Source organism: Pongo pygmaeus, chromosome X (assembly GCF_028885625.2).
Source record: "Pongo pygmaeus isolate AG05252 chromosome X, NHGRI_mPonPyg2-v2.0_pri, whole genome shotgun sequence".
Taxonomy (NCBI): Eukaryota; Metazoa; Chordata; class Mammalia; order Primates; family Hominidae; genus Pongo; species Pongo pygmaeus.
The window spans coordinates 111,288,281-111,312,509 of record NC_072396.2 but is presented as its reverse complement, the minus strand read 5'-3'; the positions used below and the strand labels follow the sequence as shown (position 1 = coordinate 111,312,509).

Here is a 24,229-nt window from a genome sequence, read left to right as displayed (position 1 = left end):
TTCTCTTTTTTTGTGCTGAGGCGGTTTTTTTTTCATTTGTTTGAAGTGTGTTAATAATTGTTTGTTGATGAATTTGTTTTACATGAATGCTTTAAAATCTTTGTGATTTTTAAATTGAAACCTAGATATTCTCATACTATGTTATGAGACTCTGGATCTGGTTTAAACCTTTTGCTTTGGCTGGCTTTATTTGACATTGTTCTGGTAGGGGGGGAAAAGTGCTGCCTTTTTACTGCAGAATGGGAGTAGAACTTCAGTTTCCATACTTGGTCTCAGTGGATACCTGAAATGAGGGTCTCCAAGTTACTGCTAGGTGGAGTGGGGATTCCTGCCCCCGACATGGTTTCTGCTGGCAAGGTGAGGATGGAGTCTATTAACTGCTGGCAGGGATGAAAAACCTGCCTTCGAGTTTGGCTTTCTTTTATACCACCCTGGAGAGGGTGTTGGGATGCCTTATTATAGCCTCACAAGGGTGGGTGTCTAGGCTCTCCTGGTGTTTGCTGGCATGAGTGCAGATAGGACCACAAATTTTCCTGTGGTGGTTGGTTATAGTTAGAGTGGTTATTGTCTAAAAGTTTTCTGACTTGCTTGGCTGCCCCCTCCCTTGCCCTTTGTCTAAAAAAAGCAGACTTTTTTTGTTAGGGCTTTTTGAAAAATTTATACCCATTGGCATTTCTGGGTTGCCAGCCTGTTCAACTCCAAGCCTGGGAAATATGAGGCAAAAAGAAAACCTAGGGAACTCACCACCATATTGTTCCTTTGGTTTTGGAATCCCTAGCCAGTTTGCCTTCTTCTCTCTACGTTTCAGGATCTTCTTAGGTTTATTTATTTTTTATCTTATTTTACTTTTTCTCTTTTTTTAAGAAATAGAGCCAGGGCCTCATTATGTTGCTCAGGCTGGTTTTGAACTCCTGAGCTCAAGTGATCCTCCCACCTCAGCCTCCCAAAGTCCTAGGATTACAGGTGTGAGCCACCACTCCTTGGCTTCTTATGTCTATTTTATATGTAACGTCCTGGGGTTTTAGTTGTATCTAGGGGGAAGAAGAGGGAGAAGTACAGCTACTCCATCTGCCCTGAAATGGAAGTTCTTAAGATTTTAATTAATTAGAGACACGGTCTCACTCTGTTACCTAGGCTGGAGTGCAGTGACACAGTCACAGCTTACTGCAGCCTCAAACTCCTGGGCTCAAATGATTGTCCCGTCTCGGCCTCCGGAGTAGCTAGGACTGCAGGCACATGCCGCCATGCCTGGCTAATATTTTTCTTTTAAGACAGGGTCTTGCTATGTTGCCCAGGCTGGTCTTGAACTCCTGGCCTCAAATGATCCTCCCTCCTTGGCCTCCCAATGCACTGGGATTACAGGCATGAGCCACCACACCTAGCCTAAGATTTTAGTTATTATGTTGTCAAAACTTTCATTTTTTAGGGGTTCTCTCAAAGCTTATTCATATAGGCCTTTCCATCTCAACATTCTTATTTTTTTGGTTATTTTGTGTTTTATATTTTTAAGAATCTTAATTTTTTCCCCCTAAGAGACTAGTGAATTGAACCATTGTGTTTTGTTAAATAGACATCCTTTCTCTATTAATTGAAGTTGCTGCCTTCCTGATACACCAAATTATTGTTTGACTTGACTTGGCTTGACTCTGCTTCTAGACTTTCTATTCTGTTCTGTTGATCTCTTTTTCTTGTTCTAGTACTGCCATTTTGTTACTGTAGCATGCCCCCCCATCTTGTAGTGTAAGGCCACTACCTCTATTCTTTTTTAAAAAAACTGCTATTTTCTATGTCCTACTATTTATTAAGATAGTTGGCATTTTCTTAATTTCTTAAATGTAAAGGAATTAAGGCTGATTTGGGGATCCTTATAGCACTAGATGGAGGAAATTGTGATATTGAACCCTTCTTCTAGTTCAGTAGTTCTCAGCTGGAGACAGTTGGCCCCACCATGGGGGAATTTTGGCCAAATCTGGAGACATTTTTGGTTGTCAAGACTAAGGAGATGCTACTGGCATCAGAGCCCAGGGATGCTGCTGAACATCCTACAGTGCACAGTTCAGTCCCCCACAGCAAAGAATTATTTGGTAATGTCGAACAACTCTGATCTTGTCCTGTGATTAGGAAGCTAAGGTTTTTGTCTCTTAAATCCTTTTCTAAGATTCATTTAACTTAAAAGCAAATCATATTAAGTGGTATTTGCTCCCCTAGTTACCTTTAGGTATGTGATTTAAGGTCAGGCGCCTGAAATTATGCCAGTATCTGGGACAAATGATCAAGATTTTTAAATATGGGCATAAATCAAGTGTAAATTTAATTAGAGATAGTAAAGAGGTTTCAGTAATATGACCAGTTACAAAATAAATAATACAAAAATCAATAGCTTTCCCATGTTTAAGCAATAGCAGTTGGGAAATATAATGGAGAAAGGTCTAATTAACAATTTCAGCCAAAAGTATGAGATGCATAGGCGTAAACTTTTAAAAATATGCATGACTTAGATGAAGCAAACCACAAAATTTTACTGATGAATGTAAAAGAGGATGTGAATAAATGAAAAGACCCACTGAATGCTCAGACCCTATAAGATAAAGATGTCATTTATCTTTGAATTAATCTATACATTTAATGCAGTTCTTGTAAAACCATAATGGGAATCTTTGGGGGAAGGAAAGGAAGGAAGGACTTGACAAGATTTCAAAGTTTATATGGGGGAATAAATGCATGAGACTAGCCACCTCTATTTTTTTTTTTAGGAAAGTAATGAGAACTTGCAAGAAAATATGTGAAAATTATTATAAATGTATTCTTTTCCTGTAAATTTAAAATATTATGTAACATAAAAATAAAATAATTCTAGTGCTATGGAACAGGGATAGAAAGAAAAATCAGTGAAATATTTTGAAGTACAGTGCAGAAACAAACCTGTGCTTGTGAAAGTGACATTTCAAATTTGTGAGATAGAGAATAGAGTAGTGAATAAATGAATTGCAGTAGCTGGCTAACCAGTTATTGTGGGTAAGGGGATGAATTTTGCCTAAAAAGATTAACTGAAAAAAATCCTTGGTTACTTAAGGTAGAAAGTAAAACCATAGCCAGGTGCATGGCTCATGCCTGTAATCCCAGCACTTTGGGAGGGTGAGGTGGGTGGATCACTTGAGGTCAGGAGTTCAAGACCAGCCTGGCCAACATGGTGAAACCTCGTCACTACAGGAAAAAAAAAAAAAAAAAAGGAAAAAGCTGGGCCTTGTGGTGCATGCCTGTAGTCCCAGCTACTAGGGAGGCTGAGGCAGGAGAATCACTTGAACCCAGGAGGCGGAGGTTGCAGTGAGCCGAGATTGTGCCACTGCACCACTCCAACTGGGTGACAAAGCAAGACTCCACCTCAAAAAAAAAAAAAAAAAAAAGAAACCATAAATGTTTTTAAAGCATAGGTGAATATGAAAATGTGTAAATAATATTTCTGGAGTTGAGGAGATAAGCATTTCTATAGGAGTTTAAAATAACATAGTCAAATGGTTCAAAAATAAAACTATAAATAGCATAAATAGGTATATTATTCCCCATCTGCATCTTTATTACCCCTGCCCCTTTCCCATACTCAGTTAACCACTGTAATTGCATATGTCTTTCCAGAGCTTCTTCATGAGTTTGTTGAGAAATAAAAATACGTATTCTTAGTCCTCTGCCTTTTTTGATATAAATGGTATACTCTAGACACTATTCTGTACCTTGCTTTTTAACTTGTATTCTGTACCTTACTTAAAAACTTTATATGCTTATTTTACACATTTGGAATGTTTTCACATTAGTCAGTACATAGAGAACTTCCTCAGTATGTTTTTCTTCAGTATTTTTTATAGGATCATAGTATTCCATGCTCTGGATGTGCTATAATTTATATATCCAGTCCCTTGCTGATGGCCATTTGGGTTGTTTACATAATCCTTTACTAATACAAACAGTGATGCAATGGATATCATTTTACATGTCATTTTACAGGTATTCTAGTATATTTTTGGGGCTAAATTTCCAGAAAAAGTATTGCTGTTTCAAAAGATAGATGCATTTGTAATTTTTAAAACATTGACCAGTTGTTTCCCATAGTTGTACCAATTTATCCCCCCATTTGGAATCTGTGAGGCTGCCTGCTTCTTTATAGTGTCCTTAACAGAGTGTGTTTAGTTTTTGACTTATTGTCATTCGTTAAATGAAATTATTCTCAATGTAGTTATAATTTGCAATTTTCTCTTAAAAGTGAGGTTGAACACCTTTTCATATGTTTAAGAGAAAAGTCTTTTTAAATGTGATATGAAGACATAGACTATTATATAGAGACAGAGACCAGAGAGAAAAAATGATGGAAAGATTTGACTACATAAAAATAAAATAAAAACTGAATGGCAAACTGGGGTAGAGGAATTATTGCAACATATGACAAAATAAATAGCCTTGATATACACTTTTATTAAAAATCAGTAATAGTGTTGGTAGGAATATAAATTGTCTCAATTTCTATGGAAAACAATATGGAGATTTCTCAGAGAATTAAAAATAGAACCACCTTTTGACTTAGCAATTCCACGCTGGATATCTATACAAAGGAAAAGAAACCAGTATATAAAAAAGACACTTGCACTTAAGTGTTTATTGCAGCACTGTTCACAATGGCAAAGTCATGAAATCAACCTAAATGTCCATAAGTGGTTGATTGGACTATGCAGCCATAAAAGAATGAAATCATATCGTTTGCGATATCATGGATGGAGCCAGAGGCCTAAGTGAAGTAACTCAGAAACAGACAATCAAATATTGCATGTTCTCATGTATAAGTGGGAGCTAAACGGTAGGTACACATGGACATTAAGATGAAAATAATAAACACTAGGGACTCCAAAAGAAGAGAGTTGGGGGTAGGGGTAAAGGTTGAAAAATTACCTATTGGGTACTGTGTTCACTATTTGGGTGATGGGTACACTAGAAGCCCAACCCCCACTATTATGCAATATATCTATGTAACTTTAAAATAAAATTTAAAAATATCAGTAATAAGACAGTATTCTTTGATGTGAAAATGGGCAGATGACATGAATAGGCAATTTCAAATGAAAAAATTGAAGTAGCAATGAAACCCATATTAAAAATTCAACCTCTCAGATAGGTAATGAATTGTAAATATAAATGCTTTTGCTATACAACTGGTTATTTCTTTTCTTTTTCTTTTTTTTTTTTTTTGAGGTGGAGTCTTGCTTTGTTGCCAGGCTGGAGTGTGGTGGCGCGATCTCAGCTCAGTGCAACCTCTGCCTCCTGGTTTCAAGCAGTTCTCCTGCCTCAGCCTCCTGAGTAGCTGGGACTGCAAGCGTGTACTACCACGCCCAGGTCATTTTTTTTTTTTTATTTTTAGTAGAGACAGGGTTTCACCATGTTGGCCAGGATGGTCTCTATCTCTTGACCTCTATCCTCCTGCCTTGGCCTCCCAAAGTACAATTGGTTATTTCTTTAAAAGTGTACATATGGTTCTTCTCCTAAATGAAACATAGGGATATTGCACTGTGTAAATTTTAAGTAGTTTTTGTATGTGGTAAAGTTTCCAGTTCCTTCCCCACATCTCTTTTCTGTCTCTTTCACCCCCAGAGGACCTAGATGTTTTGGATAGCAGAACCATGACAGTTGAATGCAGGCAATAATAGATGCAAGTACAGTTACTTATTAAGCACCTTTTTCCTTTTAAAGGTGAAATAGAATATCTGTAATTATGTGTTAGAGTCTAGAAAAAGTTGGTTAAATTCAGCAGAAACATTTATTGAACAATTACTATTATGTGCCATGTGCATTGATCTGCAGTGAGGATGAAAAGATATGAACTTTGCTTTCAAGTAACTCTATCTTATTTGTGTCATTATGCATTAATTTATCCTTATAGTTTTCTTTTTAAAGAGGCAGGTAATCTGTTTTCTGAAAATTTATTCCAGACCTTCATTTATTCTTTATATACTATACAGCCATTTAAAATGTACAGTTCAGTGGTTCACAGAGCTATGCAACCATTACAACAGGCCGTATTAGAATATTTTCATCATCCCCAAAAGAAACTCTCTACTCATTAGCAGTCATTGCCCATTCCTCCTTTTCCCCAGTCTTTGGCAACCACTAATCTACATTTTGTCTCTGTAATGGAATCATATATTTTTTATAAATGGAATAATATATTATTCGGTCTTTTGTGACTAGCTTCTTTCACTTAGCATGCTTTCAAATCTCATTCATGTGGTAGCATGTATTACTACTTTTTCTTTTATGGCAAGTACAATTCTATTGCTTGGATATGCTGTATTTTATTCATCCATTCATCAGTTAATAGGCATTTGGGTTGTTTCTGCCTTTTGTATATTTTGAATAATACTGCTATGAATATTCACATATATGTTTTTGTGTGGATATATGTTTCATCTCTTTTTGGCATATCTATATATATATATATATATATCCCTAAGAGTAAAATTGCTGGGTCATACGGTAACACTATGTTAGCCCATTGAGGAAATGCCAGACAGTTTTCCAAAGAGGTACAGAATTTTACATTTCCAACAGGATCCTCATCAACACTTGATCTATCTTTTTGATTATAGCCATCCTAATGGGTATAATGTAGTATCTCATTGTGGCTTTGATTTGCAATTCCCCAATGACTAAGGATAGTGAGCATGTTTTCATGTGCTTTGTTGGCCATTTGTATCAGCAATTTTGTATCTTTCTGACCATTCTCTTGTAGTCACATCTGCCTCTGACCACATCCTGGAAAGGTTCTCTGCTTTAAAGGATTGGGGTCATTAAATTTTCTCACTTGGATAATTCAGGATAATCTCAAGGTATTTAACCTTAATCCCATCTGTAAAGTCCCTTTTATCAAGTAAGGCGATATGTTCACAGGTTCTGAGTATTAGGCCATCTTTGGGGACTGGTTTTCTGTCTATCACACCATCTTAACAATATTAAGTCTTTTGATCCATAAACATGAGATCCTTTAGAACATCTTTAATTTCTTCCAATGATGTTTCATATTTTTGTGTACATTATGTAATTTAAAAATTGTCCATATTTCTTTTTGAGCAATCATAAATGGAATTATATTCTTAATTTATTTCATTTTGTATTGTTCATTGTTATAATATAGAAATGTAATTATTTTTATATATTAATCTTGTATCCTGCAACCTTACAAAACTTGTTTATTGTTCTAGTAGTTTTTTTTATTTCTTAGAATTTTCTGTATTCGTGATCATGTCATCTATGAATAGAGATAGTTTTACTTCTTTCTTTTCAATCCACATGTGTTTTATTTCTTTTTCCTGCCTATTGTCCTGGCTAGAATTTTCAATGTATTGTTGAATGGAAGTGGCTAGAGCAGACATCCTTGTTTTGTTTCTGATGGTAGTGGGAAAGTATTTAGTCTTTCTCTATTAAGTGTGATGTTACTGTAGATTATTCATTAGTGCCCTTTATCCTGTTTAGGAAGCTCCCTTCTCTTCCTAATTTGTTGAGTGTTTCTGCCATGAAAGGGTATTGGATTTTATCAAATGCTTCTACTGCTTCTATTGAGATGATAATGTGTTTTTTTAATAATAGCATAATTAAGGTATAATTCACATATCTTAAAAATCACCATTTTTAAGTATACAATCCAGTGGTTTTTAATATAGTCACAGAGTGTACAACTATCACCACTATGTAATTTGAGAACATTTTCAAAGCCCCCCCACAAAAAAAACCCTATACCTATTAGCAGTCACTCCCCATTACCCACTCCTCCCAGACCCTGGGAATCATTAATATATTTTCTGTCCATGAATTTGTCTATTCTGGACATTTCATATAAATAGAATTTCACAATATGAAGCTTTTTGTTTTGTTTTTTTGGTCTGGCTTCTTACATTTAGCATAATGTTTTCAAGATTCATCCATGTTGTAGCGTACATCAGTACTTAATTCTTCCGATTTCAGGACGGACCTTTTCAGCTTCCTTTTTCCCTGGTTATCTCTGATAAACTATCCGACTTACACCCTAAATTGTTATTCTCTTAAAGCTCCCTGCCTCCTCTTAATTGTTTACCTCCCAAATCTCCATTTTTTAGAGTAATGTTTTGGGCTTGAATGTCCTCACACTCTGTTTCAAATAAAGTCAGTTATTTTGGGGATGGCTTGGGAGCTCTCTGTTCTTATGAATGGCCTTTATCCCTGGGCAGAATCGTTCAGCCAGTGCTTTGGGTACTGAGCAGTAGCAGTAGCCACTGGTCTTCTTGCTTACCTCTTCAGGTGTGGACCTTAACCCTGCAAGTGAACTGGGGTGGAATAATCAGGGTGAGGGTGTTTGGGGCCTCAGTATTCTCAGCCTTCTCTACTTGGGGTAGAGTCTCCACCCTGTGAGTAAAGGAAGGGAGCCCCTGAACTCTTGGCTATACTGAACAGGAATTTCACCCCTTCAACTCTGTGTTGGAAGTGATAAGAAATGCTGGCTACCTGTCCCTCCCATTGGGATACTCTATTCCTTGATTGGGAGCTGTGGGCAGAGGGAGTCCAGTTTTGGCTACCCCTCCCTAGAGAGTAGCTTCCATCAAGGTAGACAAGGGGATGGTGAAAGGAAAGGAGTGACTTGTGGCTCATATGCCATAGACTGTCGCTGTTAGATTACTGAGTTTTAGCAGATTTTCTTGAATAAATGTTTCTTCATTTGCTGTGGGGTCTTAGAACAATTTCCAGCCATTTCCTATTTAAAGAAAAAAAAATAACTTTTTGCTGGAACTTTTTGCTGGTTATGGATTTACTTGGGAACAGGTCCATGGGACTTTTTATGCTGCAGTTCTGGAAGTGGATCCCCCCTCTTAGGACTTCTTTTTCAGTAAAGTAGAATTTCTTTGTTATGATGGTGCTAGAAGACTGACTATACTAAAGTAGTACCAATGAACTGTTTTTTTAATCAAGGTTTTACTCTGTCTTATTGATTAGGTTTCAGGATACCTGCTTTTCCCTGCTTTGTTTTTATTTCTCCATATTAATGAACCTTGTTATAATGGTGTTTTACTTTTAAAAATTATTTTTGGTGACATATTTTTCTGTTTGTTACTTTGATTTTTAGGTTTGGCTCCAGCAGCTGCTGTTGCCACCACCACTAGTTCAAGCACCATGCAGTTTACCTCAATATCAAATTCTTTGACCTCCACTGCTGCTATTGGGCTCTCATGTAAGTTACTCATTCTAAAGAAAATAGTGTTATTTCCCATGAGGCCACCTTACTCTATTTGCCAGTATATGCTACAGATCTCTGTCTCAGAAATTATCATTATTCTTGAACCCATTTATAATTGCTGATATCAATAGTAGCTTTGCTTAAGAACCTAATTCTCATGTCTTTAGCTGTGAATTTTTTATATTAACATGGTTATTATAGCTTAAAATGCTAACTTTAAGCATGTAATTCATTAATATTGTGATGCATTGAAACAACTTCTTGAAGCTATTAACAGAAGGGAGAGTAGGAGTTTTGCCAAGTATTTCTGAGGGGAAGAAGTCCTTATCCATGTGACTAAGATAAAATGGGAAATAAATGTAGGAGCCTTGCTATAGTGTGTTTTTTGATACCGACCTGGTTTGTGGTCCTTACATTTTACCTATCAGAAGTGGAACATGACAAAGGACCACCTGTAGTTTTGGGGTTCTAATTGACATTGTGTGATGTCTTGTGACCTCTCCACCTGAAGAGGACCATCTATCTGGATGCTTTGACCTAAAAGGTGAGACATTATCTCGTAACCCCAACTTCTTTGTTACACATTTTCCATTAGTATAGTAATAGCAAATGTTGAAAATATTGAATTCAGGCCAGGCTCAGTGGCTCATGCCTGTAATCCTAGCATTTTGGGAGGCCATGGCAGGTGGAATGCTTGAGCCCAGGAGTTTGAGACCAGCCTGGGCAACATGGTAAAACCCTGTCTCTACAAAAAATACAAAAATTTGCCGGACGTAGTGGTGCGTGCCTGTAGTCCCAGCTACTGGGGAGGCTTAGGTGGGAGGATTGCTTGAGCCCAGGAGGTCAAGGCTACAGTGAGCCAAGATTGCACCACTGCACTCCAGCCTGGGTGACAGAGTAAGACCCTGTCAAACAAAAAAAAAAAGAAAGAAAGGAAGAAAGAAAGAGAGAGAGGGGGAGAGAGAGGGAGGGAGGGAGGGAGAGAGAGAGAAAGAAAGAAAGAAAAAAGAAAAGAAAATACTGAATTTTATATGTCTCAGGCAATTTTTTCTTACAGTCCTCTATAAACTGACTTCTTTTAAGGTTTCTTCTTCACAATATCATAATGTTCATCATTAAATTTTGTTGTAATCCTAGCTGTAATAGCCCCCCTCCCCCAGCTCGATGACAGTAAGATTGTCTCCATTCCTGGGAATACAACTAGCCAGAAAATGTTTGATGCTTCATTGAGGATGAATAGTGCTCAATTAACCATCACCATCCTCTTGTGTTATTGGCATAGTTAGGCATTAGTTAAGATTGGTTACCACATGAGTTATGTTTTCTACCACTTAGACTTCAATTTTGAGACATGACTATGATTCTGGAATCATTTTGATATATGTAAGCAGTATCCTTCTCAACTGTGATAGATTTCATGAATATGACCATGTCCAAGGTTTAGAGTTAAAATTATTGAATTAATTCCATGTTCAGTCAAAACTTGCTCTCTGACCTTTGACAGGTTCCCCCACTTTTCTCCCTCTGATGTCCTTGTCTACAAAATGAAAAGATATTGGGACCACAATATCTTTTAATTAACTTTAATGAATTATAACTTATACATCATAAAATTAACTTACTTTAAGTATGCAATCCAGAAATTTTAGTAAGTTTATCGAATTGTGTAACCATCACTGTATTTAGTTTTAGAGCATTTCCATCATTGCAATAAGATCCCTCAGCCACAGACAACCACTAATCTGTTTTCCATCTCTATATATTTGCCTTTTCTGGACATTTCATATAAATGGTTTGACCATGGTTTTTTGAAGTTTAACCAAAAGTTTCTAAAGAACTCTTCAGATGAAAAAGACTATATAAATTTCTCACTGTTTTTGATTTAAAGGGTAATAGTTAAGATTATGTTGTTCTCTGCAGTTGGTGCTCCAACAACTTCGGCTAGAACACTTGATATTATAACCTTGGGATTTGCATTAAAATTCTCTGGAGCAGGTGGAGCAGCTCCTACTGCAGTTAGTAAGATTTTAGAATTATCAGGATGTCTTGGGGCTCTCATTGGAAATGTGCTTCATAACAAGCAGTAAGTAGGTTCTATGGCTTTTAGGGCTAAGTGGTTTTGACCATCTCATCAGAGTATCCAAAAGGTACACCAATATGTTTATGTAGATGATTGCCAAAGAGTACAATGAGACAGTTGATATCAATGATGTTACTTCTTTGAGATGACTAGGCAAAACAGCTGCCAAATTCTTGCCAACCATCAAACTTAAGAATTTTTGTTATTGATCACAGTATTTATCTGGTTGAGATTGATAAAGTTTTTTTTTTCTCTAAAAGTTAATTTAAGTTTTGACCTCTATTAAAGTTGGCCCTCTTCTAAAGTTGGTTATAGGAGTTTCCCTAGACCTATTCTAAATTTGTTTCTGCCAGTTAGGAGCTAGTTAGGTTGTAGATGGAAGAAAACTTGGTTATCCATTGCCCATAGCTATTGGAGCTGGGTGGTAAGGGGTCATCTACTCAAACCTGTCTTTTAAGTTAGACTCCATTTTGGGGAAGTCTTGTTTGTTTTTACTGTAAGAAGTTTACTTAGGGATTAAATGAATCTTTTTAAATCTGGCTTAAACTAAAAGTCAATCCCTTTTAAGCTTAAAATAATTATTCCTAAACAGACATGTATATCATCCCTCCCTTTTTTTTAAAGATACAGTCTCACTTTGTCACACAGGTTAGAGTGCAGTGGCGTGATTATAGCTGACTGCAGCCTAATCTCCTGGATTCAAGCGATCCTCCCACCTCAGCCTTCTGAGTACCTGGGACTGCAGGCATGCACCACCATGACGAACTGATTTTTTTTTTTTTTTTTTTTTTAGTAGAGATGAGGTCTCACTACATTGTCCAGGCCTGTCTCAAACTCCTGGGCTCAAGCTATCCTCCCACCTTGGCCTCCCAAAGTGCTCAGCTTGTAGGCATGAGGCACCACACCTGGCCTCATCTCTTTATTTATTCTTTTACATGACCTTATGAGTTTCTACTGTTTAGTAGACTAACTGGCCAATGTGTGAGACTTGTGAAGGGTGTGTCATAAGAACATTACAAGTTACCATATTCGCAAAAAATGTAACACATTTCCCCATAAAACAATGACCAAAAAAACCCTGATTCTTTTAGTCATGGGTTGAATCACTGAAATATGAATGGGCAGCCTCTTTGATGATGCTGTCATACCCAGCCCTTATCTATATAAGTCTCAAATTCCTTTCTACAAATACTACTTTTGCCACTAGCCCATCCCTTAGCACCATGATATGGTTTGGCTATGTCCTCACCCAAATCTCATCTTGAATTGTAGCTCCCATAATTCCCATGTGTTGTGGGAGGGACCTGGTGAGAGGTAACTGAATCGTGTCTTTCTCATGTTGTTCTTGTGATAGTGAATAAGTCTCACAAGATATGATGGTTTTATAAAAGGGAGTTCCCTTACACAAGCTCTCTTGCCTGTCACCATGTAAGGTGTGACTTTGCTCCTCATTCACTTTCTGTCATGATTGTGAGGCCTCCCCAGCCATGTGAAACTGTGAGTCAATTAAACCTCTTTCCTTTATAAACTATCCAGTCGCGGGTATGTCTTTATTAGCAGCATGAGAACAGACTAATACACACCATTTCACCCACCAGGACCTTAAGCACTTACCCTTCTCCCCATTAGGTATGTCTCAACCTGACAGCCCCAATTTGGGGTGTTTTCTTCCCCCTACTTACCTTTCTTTCTCTTGAAGTGTATTTACTTATTCAGATTCTTCATCTCACTAACCAGTCTTGCAGAGCAGCTTTCAAGCATCTGTATCTGCAGATTTACAGCCATTTGGGATTACTGTCTGCCCTAGGTATAATCAGCAAATTTTAAGAGAAATTTGCTTTTTATAGTTTGGGAAGGTGATGATGACCATTTCCAATATGGAATAAGATGTATAGTTGTTGATCAGGGACAGGATAGGAAAATTTGATAGTAGAATATTTTAAAGGCTATTTTCATTATTTTTTAAATGTGAGTTCAAATTTAGTGTGTAGTTTTTTTGTATTATTTTTAGAACCATACTTCCCTTTTACTACACAGATATTGTAGGATTGACTGTATTAACTGGTTAAGACCAAAGTTGTAATTTGCAAAATCAGACTGTGATAGAACTTTCAAACCCATTCCTTTATTTGGTATCAATTGAAATATTATTTGAATATGCCAGAGTTAATTTATGCCTTTAAAAATAGCATGAAAGATAACAAAAATAAAACTGGATAAAAAGTTAAAATAAGCCGTGTGCGGTGGCTCATGCCTGTAATCCCAGCACTTTGGGAGGCCGAGGCAGGCGGATCACGAGGTCAGGAGATCAAGACCATCCTGGCTAATACAGTGAAACCCCATCTCTACTAAAAATACAAAAAATTAGCCGGGCGTGGTGGCATGTGCTTGTAGTCCTAGCTACTCGGGAGGCTGAGGCAGGAGAATCACTTGAACCCAGGTGGTGGAGGTTGCAGTGAGCCAAGATTGTGCCACTGTACTCTAGCCTGGGTGACAGAGCGAGACTCCATCTCAAAAAAAAAAAAAAAAAAAAAAGTTAAAATAATCATACTGTTTTAAAATGACTCAGGATTCCTTTATGTTTGGGCTGCTTATAGGTAAAAACAATTCGTACATGCATATATACATATCACTTCCTCTAGAGAGAACAGTTTGTTTATCTTTCTAGACTTTTTTCTAAGCATATACAAACATACATTAAATTTGTTTTATAAAAATGGTACCATACTCTCTCTCTGTGTGTGTGTGTGTGTGTGTGTGTGTGTGTGTGTGTACACACATTCTTAGAATTTGCTGTTTCCTCTTAAGTATACATCTTTTTATTTTCTTTTTCTTTTATGTTTTTTGAGACAGAATCTCGCTCTGTCGCTCACTTAGCCTCCTGGGTAGCTGGGATTACAGGTGTGCACCACATCTGGCTGATTTTTGTATTTTTAGTAGAGATGGGGTTTCACCAAGTTGGCCAGGCTCGTCTCAAACTCCTGACCTCCAGTGATATAACTGCCTCGGCCTCCCAAAGTGCTGGGATTACAGGTGTGAGCCACCATGCCTAGCCAATTATATATCTTTGAATATCTATCCATGTTAGGAAATACAGATTACTTTATTAGAAAACCATTTTTGGGTGAAGATATTCTCCTTTACAAGAAGGGCTCATGTTTTTTAAAAAAAATTTCTTTCTGCCTTGAATGCAATAGTTACTCAGTGTTTGGGTGAATTAATCAATAAAGGGAGTCTATTGGCATTATCATTAATTTTTAGCATTTTTGAGGAAGGTTTTCCTTTCAGGTAAGATTTTTGTTCTCAGATGAATAAAATGATGACTTACGGTTGTAAAGAATATCACACAAGATCCAATCTGTAATCTCTCCACTGTTCTAACCATAGTAACTCCTGGGCTTCTTTGTGATTGGGCATGGTCTTCCTCTGTGGTGCACATTTTACCCTCACAAGGGCTAACATAAAGAATGGGGAATTTATCATAAGAACCTTTGTGGCCAAAAAGGAAATGGAGTCTTGTGGAATTCAAGTAAAGTCATTGCCATGACACTGTTACCTTAAGGAAATTGGAACTTAAGATTATTCTTAAGGCAGCTTTAGGGACCTCCCAAATCAAACATTGCATATGCATAATTCAGTTATTCTCCCTTTGTCTACTTTTTTCTTTTTTTTTAATTTCTCATTGGTTTCCTTACCTCTTTCTCTGCTTTCCTGCTGTACCTTATTCTTAATTATGACTTGCTCATGGTCCCTTACTTCTACTTCATCTCCTTCTGTCAGTCCTATCAAGTCTTTCTGCCTATAATTGGATTCCTTCTATACTTTTGGAAATATTTCCCAGTATCTGCCTAGAGTCAGATTTTTTCCATATTGCTAAATTTTTGGAAATGAAATTCTGACTCATATTAATCCTGTTTTGCTATAGCTTTTTGTGCCAGACCCTCAGATAGGCTGCTAGTAGTACATTGGATGGCTTCCCATCCTTCAGTTGGCCATCCTGCCCAGTCAACTGTGAACCAGGAACAAAAAGGACAGAGTTATCTGGAACAAAGAATGGGTATTTGAGCTTGTTCCCTCAGCAGGAATGTTCCCTCAGGCCAGCCTCCCTCAGACTAGTCAGTGCTTATAGCAGGCACTATGGTTTATGCATTTATCTAGTGTGGCCATTAACCTGAAACTATTGCTAATTGGGAAAGCAAAGCTAACATAAAACAAACAATCATGTACGTTATATTTTCATAACAGATTTCTTGTTACAGAAGCAGCATTTACTAGTTGTAAGAACATTTGAAAATGCAGAGAACCAAAAAGAAGAAAATAAAACCTTCCCAGTGCCCTAGCAGCTACAATATTCTGTGCCTTGTTCATTAAGTGCTCAGTGTGTAATAAGAACCAAAAGTGCTGCAGAAATTTAGAAAACCAAAGGAAACTATGAGTAGGAGAGAAGTGGGTGATAAATATGGGGAACAAAGAATTTGAGTCAAGCCATGAAGTGTACTTAGGATTTTATCTATAGAGAGCAGGACATTCTAATAGGGGTGTAACAGAAAAAGACATATAGGAGAGAGTCTGGGCTTTAGATAAAGCTTTGAGAGGCTTTTGACTAGGGTTTGCAAAAATGCATGCCTAGTATTGGCTGTGGTATAAAGAAATAGGCACTCTTTCCTATTGATAGGGACATAAATTGGCAAAATTGTTTAGATAGGGCAATTTGGCAAGTTATGTTAAAATTTAGAGCATGCTGACACTTTGATCTAGAAATTTTATTTCTAGGAATTAATTATACAGATACAGTCATGTAAATATGCAAAGATATAGATGTACAGAGATCTTTTGTAAATTGCAATTATTCTTTTCTTGAAAGTTTCATAAAACTTACTAGCAGTGGCATCTGGGACTGGAGTTTTCTTTATGAGAAGAATTTTGAGGATTGATTTGATTTCTTTCATGGTTATTGGGTTGGTTAGAAGTTTTATTTTTCTATGAATTTATCCAGGATTTTCAGCTGGAAAGTTAATCCAGGTACCTGGCCTGCCGTTTATTATTTCATATTACCACAGTGTTGAATTCAAATCTGCATCTTTGAGTTCAAATTTGTATTTTTAAAAGTGCCTCCATAATTTTAAATCTGAATGATCAAGGCTTAAATGAAACAAATTTCTCATTTCTTACTAACATTATACACTTTATTTTCCAGTTACAACTTCAACGACTACCACCACCACTTTCACCACCAACACTACTACCACAATCACCAGTGGCTTTACTGTGAACCAAAACCAACTGTCATCAAGAGGGTTTGAAAACCTTGTACCTTATACTTCAACTGTTAGGTAAGCCTATTTATTTAAAAACTTGCATGTGTTTCATTTTATTTATCATGTACAAGACATTTGCTTGGATAACTTTAGAATAATATTTGAAAGTTAGCTAAATGACTGAGTTGAGGGAACAGTTAAGAGAAAGATTTCTGTAGCTTAGGAAGTTGAATAAACAACAGCATACCTTTACCTTCTGAATATCATTATAATGGAATCATTACTATTACTAATAATAGCTACCACTTATTGCACAATTACTGTATGTTTAGCAAGATGACAATGCATTACAAGCATCATGTCATTTATCCTCACAGTAACCCTATGAGGTAGGCAGTATTTTCATTCCCATTTTATAGGTGAGAAAAGAAGAGCATATAGAGATTTTATAATCTGCTCATAGTCACATACTTGTTAATGGTTGATCCAGGATTAAAATTCAGGAAGTCAAGCTCTGGAGCTTGTATATGATGTTTCTCTCTAGTATTTGTTCATTTTTTAAATTAAGCTTTTTATTTTGAGATAATTGTAGAGTCACATGTATATGTAAGAAATAATACACAACATTCTGTATGGTCTTTATATCATTTCCTCCAATGATAACATCTTAACAGTACTACAGTATAATATCACAACCAAGATATTGATATTGCTACAGTCAAAATACTGAACAGTTTTATAACTACAAGGATTCCTCCTGTTGCCCTTATATAGCCACACCCACTCCCCTCCTTTCCTTGACCCTGAGCAACAATTAATGTTCTCTATTTCTATAATCTTGACATTTCAAGAGTGTTATACAGATAGAGTCATATATATGTGACCTTTGGGGATTGGATTTTTTTATTCAGCATAATTCCTTGTGATCCACCCAAGTTGTCATGTGCATCAATAGTTTGTTCTTTTTTATTTCTGAGTAGTATTCCATGGTATTGTGGATGCACCATGGTTTGTTTAACCATTCACCTGTTGATGGACATATAGGTTGTTTCCAGTTTTTTGGATATTATGAAAAAAGCTGGTGTGAACATTGATGTACATGTTTATTATGAATATAAGTATTTCTCTGGGATAAATGCCTAGGAGTGCAGTTGTTGGGTGGTATGGTGGTTACATGTTTTTTGTTTGTTTTGTTTTTTAAGAAACTGTCAAATTCTTTTCCAGAGTACTGTGCCATTTTACATGCCCACTAGCAATGTATGGGTGATCCAGATTGTCTGCATTCTTGCCAGGATTTGGTGTTGTCACTACTTTTTATTTGAGCCCTTCTGACAAATGTGAAGTGATACCTCATTATGGTTTTAATTTGCATTTCCCTGATGACTAATGATGTTGAACGTCTTTTCACATGTTTATTTGCCATCATTAGATCCTCTTTGGTGAAATGTCTGTTCATATCTTTTGTCCATTTTCTACTTGGATTATTTGATTTTTTTACTGTTTGGTTTTCAGAGTTTGTTATGTACTCTAGATGCCAGTCTTTTGTCAGATATGTGGCTTATAAGTATATTCTTTAACTGTGTAACTTGGCTTTTCATCCTCTTAACAGGGTCCTTTTGCTGTATCAAAACCTTTAATTAATGAGTTACAGTTTATCACATTTTCTTTTAATGAATTGTGCTTTTAGTGTCAATTATAAGAACTCTTTTCTTAGCCCTAGATCCCAAAGATTTTCTTCTGTGTTTTTCTAAAAGTTTTATAGTTTCACATTTTACATTTAAGCTTGTGATCCATTTTGAGTCAATTTTTATATAAGGTGTGAGGTTTAGGTCAAGATTAATTTTTTTTTTTTTTGTCTGTGGATGTCGAGTTTTTCCAACAACATTTATTGAAAGACTATCTTTCCCCCTGAATTGCTTTTGCACCTTTGTCAAAAATCAATTTGTGTCAAATGCTTTTTCAGCCTCAATTGATAGTCTTAAGATTTTGTTTCTTTATCTTGGTGAAGTGGTAGATTACACTGATTGATTTTCAGATGTTCAACCAGCCCTGCATATGTGGAATAAATCCCACTTGATCATGGTGTATAATTTTTTGATACATTTTTAAAAATTTGGTTTCCTGGTATTTTGTTTGAGGACTTTTGTATCTAAATTCATGAGAGATATTAGTCTGTAGTTTTCTTCTTTTTTTATGTCTCTAGTTTTGATATCAGGGTAATATTGGCTCTATAAAATGATCTGGAAAGTATTCTGTTTTCTAAAAGAAATAGTGTAAAATTAATGTTAATTCATAAAATGTTGGCAGAATTCTCTAGCGAAAACTTCTCGGCCTGTATCTTTCTTTTAAAGGGGTATTTATTTATTTATTATTATTATTTTTTTTTTTTTGAGACAGAGTCTCACTGTGACGCCCAGGCTAGAGTGCAATGTCAAGATCTTAGCTCACTACATCCTCCACCTCCCAGGTTCAAGTGATTCTCCTGCCTCAGCCGAGGCCTCCTGAGTAGCTGGGATTACAAGCTCCCGCCACCATGTCCAGCTAATCTTTGTTTTTTTTGTTTTTTGTTTTTTTTTTTTTTTGAGACGGAGTCTCGCTCTGTCGCCCAGGCTGGAGTGCAGTGGCGTGATCTCGGCTCACTGCAAGCTCCGCCTCCCAGGTTCACCCCATTCTCCTGCCTCAGCCTCCTGAGTAGCTGGGACTGCAGGCACCCGCCACCACGCCCAGCTAATTTTTTTGTATTTTTAGTAGAGACGGGGTTTCACCGTGTTAGCCAGCCTGGTCTGGAACTCCTGACCTCGTGATCTGCCCGTCTCGGCCTCCCAAAATGCTGGGATTACAGGCGTGAGCCACCGCGCCCGGCTAAAGGGGCTTTTAGGCTAAAGGGGCCTTTAAATTACAAATCAATTTCTTTAGTGGTTCTAGAACTATTCAGGTTATCTAGTTCATTTTTGATGAATATATTGTTTTTAAAGAGTTGGCCCATTTTTTATGTTGTTAAAAATAAAGTAGTTCATAGTATTCCATTATTGTCCTTTTAATGGCTGTAGGGATATTCCTGTTTCATTTCTGATATTAGTGGTTTGTGTCTTTTATCGATTTTATCGATCGCTTCCCAAAGAGCCAGCATTTGTTTAATTATTCTCTATTCTTTTCATGTTTTCAATTTCACTTGATATCTACTCTATTATTTCCTTCCTTCTGATTGCACTGAGTTCATTTTGCTCTTTTTCTAGTTTGTTGAGGTATGAACTCAGACTATTGATTTGAGACTTTTCCTATTTTTTAACGTACACATTTAGTGCTATAAATACCCAACTCAACACTTCCTTAACTGTGACCTACATATTATGTTATATTGTGATTTCATTCAGCTCTATATACTTCTTAAATTTCCTTTGTGAATCCCTCTTTGACTAATTTATATTTAGAAGTGTGTTGTTTAATTTCCAAGTGTTTGGAGATTTTCTTGTTGTTTTTTCTGTATTGATCGCTACTTTGATCCCATTGTGGTATTAGAATATGCTTTGTATGATTTTAGTTCTTTTAAATTTATTTAGGTTTGTTTTGTGGGTGAGGATACAGTCTGTCTTGATGAATGTTCCATGGACATTTGAAAATTGTGTTTTCTGCTGCAGGGTGGAATGTTCTATATATGTAAATTAGATTCTGTTGCTTCATTGTAATTTCAGATTCTGTATTATTGGAGTCTTTCTGTCTAGTAGTTCTTTCAGTTGTGGAGAGTGGCTTTTTGAAGTCTCCGCCTTTAATTGTGGATTTCTCTATTTCTCCCTTTAGCTCTATCAGTTTTTATTTCATGTATTTTGAGGCTTTCTTGTTTGGTCGCCTATACATTTAGGATTGCTAGCCTTCTGGATGCCTTGATTCCTTTATCACTCTGTAATGTCTCTCTTTCGTTCTAGTAATTTTCTTTCCTCTGTAGTCCACTTTATCTGATATTAATATAGCCATTTCTTTTTAAAAAATGAACCTTGCATGGTACATTCTTTCCATTCTTTTACTTTCAAACTATGTATTAATATATCCTTGTATTTGAAGTGAATTTCTTATAGACAGTATATTGTTGGATCATTTTTTATTCACTCTTCCAGTCTCTGTATTTTAATTGGTATGTTTAGTACATTTATATTTAAGGTAACTATTCATGTTAGAGCTTAAATCTGCCATTTTATTTGTTTGTTGCCTCTGATTTTTGTTCTTCTCTTTCTTTTTTTTACCCTGCTGTCAGTTGTTTGAATATTTGGGGGGGGGGGTTTCATCTTGTTCTGTTTATAGTGTTTTTAAATACATTATTTTGTATAGTTTTATTACTGGTTGCTCTAGGTATTACAGATACACGCATTACTTACAACAGTGTAGTCATACTACTACAGTGTTTGGGTGAAGTGCAGAAACCTTAATTCCATTTAGTTCCTTTTACCCCTCTTAGCTTTTAAGTATGGTTGTCTCAGCCATTTCTTCTGTGTACATTGAATATCACATCACATGGGGTTATAATTTTTACTTCAGCCATCAAATGATTTGAGAAACGAGAAGTAGAATAGTAGATTTACCTTGTCTATACCCGTTTTGATATTCCTTACTTTATATCAGGGGTCCTCAACCCCTGGGCCAAAGACCAGTACTGCTCTGTAGCCTGTTAGGAACCGGACCACACAGCAAGAGGTGAGCAGCAGGTGAGCGTGCATTACTGCATGAGCTCCGCCTCCTGTCAGATCAGACATTAGATTCTCATAGGAGCGCGAACCCTGTAGTGAACTACACATGCAAGGGATCTAGGTTGTGTGCTCCTGATGAGAATCTAATGCCTGATGATCCTCCCCCAGGCCCCTCCCGCCGTCTGTGGAAAAATCGTCTTCCACAAAACCAGTTCCTGGTGCCAAAAAGGTTGGGGATCGCTGCTTTATATGATGTTCCAAGTCTTCTGTTTTCATTTCCTTTCTGTTTAATCTTCAAGGGTAGATTTGCTAGCAACAAATTATCTTGACTTGACTTTAGGTGAGAATATCTTTATCTCCCCCTTCATTTCTGAAGTACATTTTCACCAGATACAGAAGTCATTGTTGACACTTTTTTTTCATTCAGTGCTTGAAGCTTGCATGGTTTTAGATGAGAAATCTGTTGTCATCTAAACTGATACTCCCTTTTAAGTAATGCATTTTTTTCTTTCTGGTTGCTTTCAAGATTTTTTTCTTTGTCTTTAGTTTTCAGAAGTTTAATTATTTTGTGTCTTAGCGTGGATTTGAGTTATTCTGTTTGGGGTTTGTCCAGCTTCTTAAATCTATGAGTTTATATCTTTTCACAAACTTTGAGAGTTTTCAATCTTTTTTTTTTTTTTTAAATACGTTTTTCAGTCCCATTCTCTCTTTCCTCTCTTTCTGGAACTCTTATTATACAAATGTTACTACTTTTTATTATTGTCCTCCAAGTCCTTGAGACTTTTTTTATTTGTTTCTGCAAAGTTTTTCTTTGGTTTTCTGTAAATTGTATTTGTCTGTCATCAAGTTTTCTTATTCTATCCTCTGTTGACTCCATTCTGTTATCAAATTCCTTAGGTGAGCTTGTTAGTTCGGTTATTTTACATTTCAGTTCTATATCTTTCATTTGGTTGTTTTTCATAACTTCTATTTCTTTGCTGAGATTTTCTATTTTTTCATTTGTTTTAAGAAAATTTGAAATGGCTTGTTTGAGCCTTTTTTTGATGGTCGCTTTAAAATTCTTTTTAGATAATTCCAATATCTGATACCTTTCAGTGTTAGCATCTGTTGTCTTTTCTCTTTCAAGTTGTGGGTTTTCTGGGTTTTGATATGATGGGTAATTTTTAAAATTTTATCTTGGACATTTTGTCTATTATGTTAGGAAAGTCTAGGTCCTATTTTCAGATTTTTTTTTCATCAAGCATCTCTTTTTTGACATGTAGTACAAGGGGTGGGTGTGTTTGTATGTTCGGCTTCCCACTGGACCTTACCCACACCACTCCAGCAAAAGTGGAGCACTTACCACGCTGCCTCAAGGCAGATGGGTGGTATGGAAACTGCTTCCTGTTTAGCCCCACTGACTCATCCCTCATGAAAGGTGAACACTGCATGCTACCACTTTATTGCCAGTAAGTGGAGATGTAAGCTCAGCTCCCAGCTGGGCCCTGGAGCCCCCAGATCAAGGAGAAGTGGAGGACTGACTCACACTGCTTAGTTGCTGCAGATGGAGGCAGAATTTCAGCTTCCTGTTGGCCCCACTGACACAAGGGGAGGGAAGAAGAAGCATAATGTCAACTACTCTGTTTCATATCACTTCATTCAGCCTCCTTGGTTAGTATGAAGGCTTAGCTCTCTACTGGGCCCAGCTGACACAGGCTCATGGGAGAAGGGGGACAAAGTACTGACTAGGCGCTCTTTGCCCTACCTCATTTAGTCTTGGCTTTGCCAGTGGATGTGGAGGTCAAGCTTCTCATTGAGCATTGCTGACCCCATGGATGGCAGGAAGTAGGATCCCTATAAGCCCTAACTTGAATCACCTTGTTCAGTTGTAATGATGCTGGGTGGATATAGAGATTCAGTTCTCCACTGGGTCTCTCTGACACCAGAGGCAAGAGGTGAAGCCTAATGGTGACTAACCCTGGCTCATTCTGCCTCATTGAGCCCTGTTGCTACTGGGTAGGGATTTAGGTTCAACTTGTCATTGGATCCCACAGAAAGAACCCTGGTGGAGGAATTGGAATCGTGCCTGTGTCTTCCACTTAGGGAATTGATGATTACCTTCCCACTGAGCCCTGCTGACACTGCCCCAGCAGAGGAATCACCATTGACTGGCTCTGCTGGCCAAAAGATCAGCTAGTTGCTGAGCCTTTTTTGATACCACTTGGCAGGGGAATCAGAGTTCTGCATGGTTCTACCCAGTGGGGAATGCCCACTCTCTTGTGGATACTACTCAAACAGGGAATGGGTCACTTTGACTAAGAGCTGGGGGAGAGAGAATCCTATCTCCTTAGCTATGCCTACCTAGAAAGGAGCTTCTGTCATGCTGAGCTGGGATGAGGGGAAGAGAAGGAGCAGATTATGGCACAGACTTTAGCTATTCTTGCTGTGATTTAGTAGGTTTCTTAATAAATCTTTATGTACTATATTCCCCTAGGATAATTTCAAGTGACTTTGAGGGGTTGTTTTTTAATCATCTTTACCAGTTATGTTTGTTTTCTTGGGAAGCAGGTATGGGAAATTCCTTACATGCTGTTTTCTTCTCAGAGTCCTCCTGTGTTCGTTTTTAAAATCTGATCACACTTTTTAAAGTATGATTATTGGATCATCCTGCATCTTTTTATGTTTTAGTGCAATAGCAACTCCTGTGATGACATATGGTCACCTGGAGGGTCTTATAAATGAGTGGAACCTTGAGCTGGAAGATCAAGAGAAGTACTTTCTTCTCCAGGCCACTCAGGTCAATGCTTGGGACCATACATTTATTGAGAATGATGAGATGGTAAGAAGATATTTTCATTAATCTACCTACATTGTGCAAGTATTTGCACATGAACACAAGAAAATAGACCTGCCTGTGTTTTGTGGTTTTCTTTGTTGTTGTTGTTTTGTTTATGTTTTTGTTTTTTGAGACAGGGTCTTGCTGTATCACCTA

The 24,229-nt window shown here is 37.0% G+C and overlaps 1 protein-coding gene across 4 annotated transcripts in view; it reads left to right on the top strand.

Moving 5' to 3' along the window:
- NUP62CL (nucleoporin 62 C-terminal like) overlaps positions 1-24,229 on the top strand; it is a 145,888-nt gene that overhangs the window by 89,672 nt on the left and 31,987 nt on the right. For all 4 annotated transcript variants that reach the window (XM_054471554.2, XM_054471552.2, XM_054471555.2 and 1 more), the window contains 3 exons: positions 9,131-9,235; positions 16,519-16,654; positions 23,926-24,076. In XM_054471554.2, coding sequence (XP_054327529.1) covers positions 9,178-9,235; positions 16,519-16,654; positions 23,926-24,076 — 345 coding nt within the window. In that variant the 5' untranslated portion in view covers positions 9,131-9,177. The remainder of the gene's footprint in view (positions 1-9,130; positions 9,236-16,518; positions 16,655-23,925; positions 24,077-24,229) is intronic.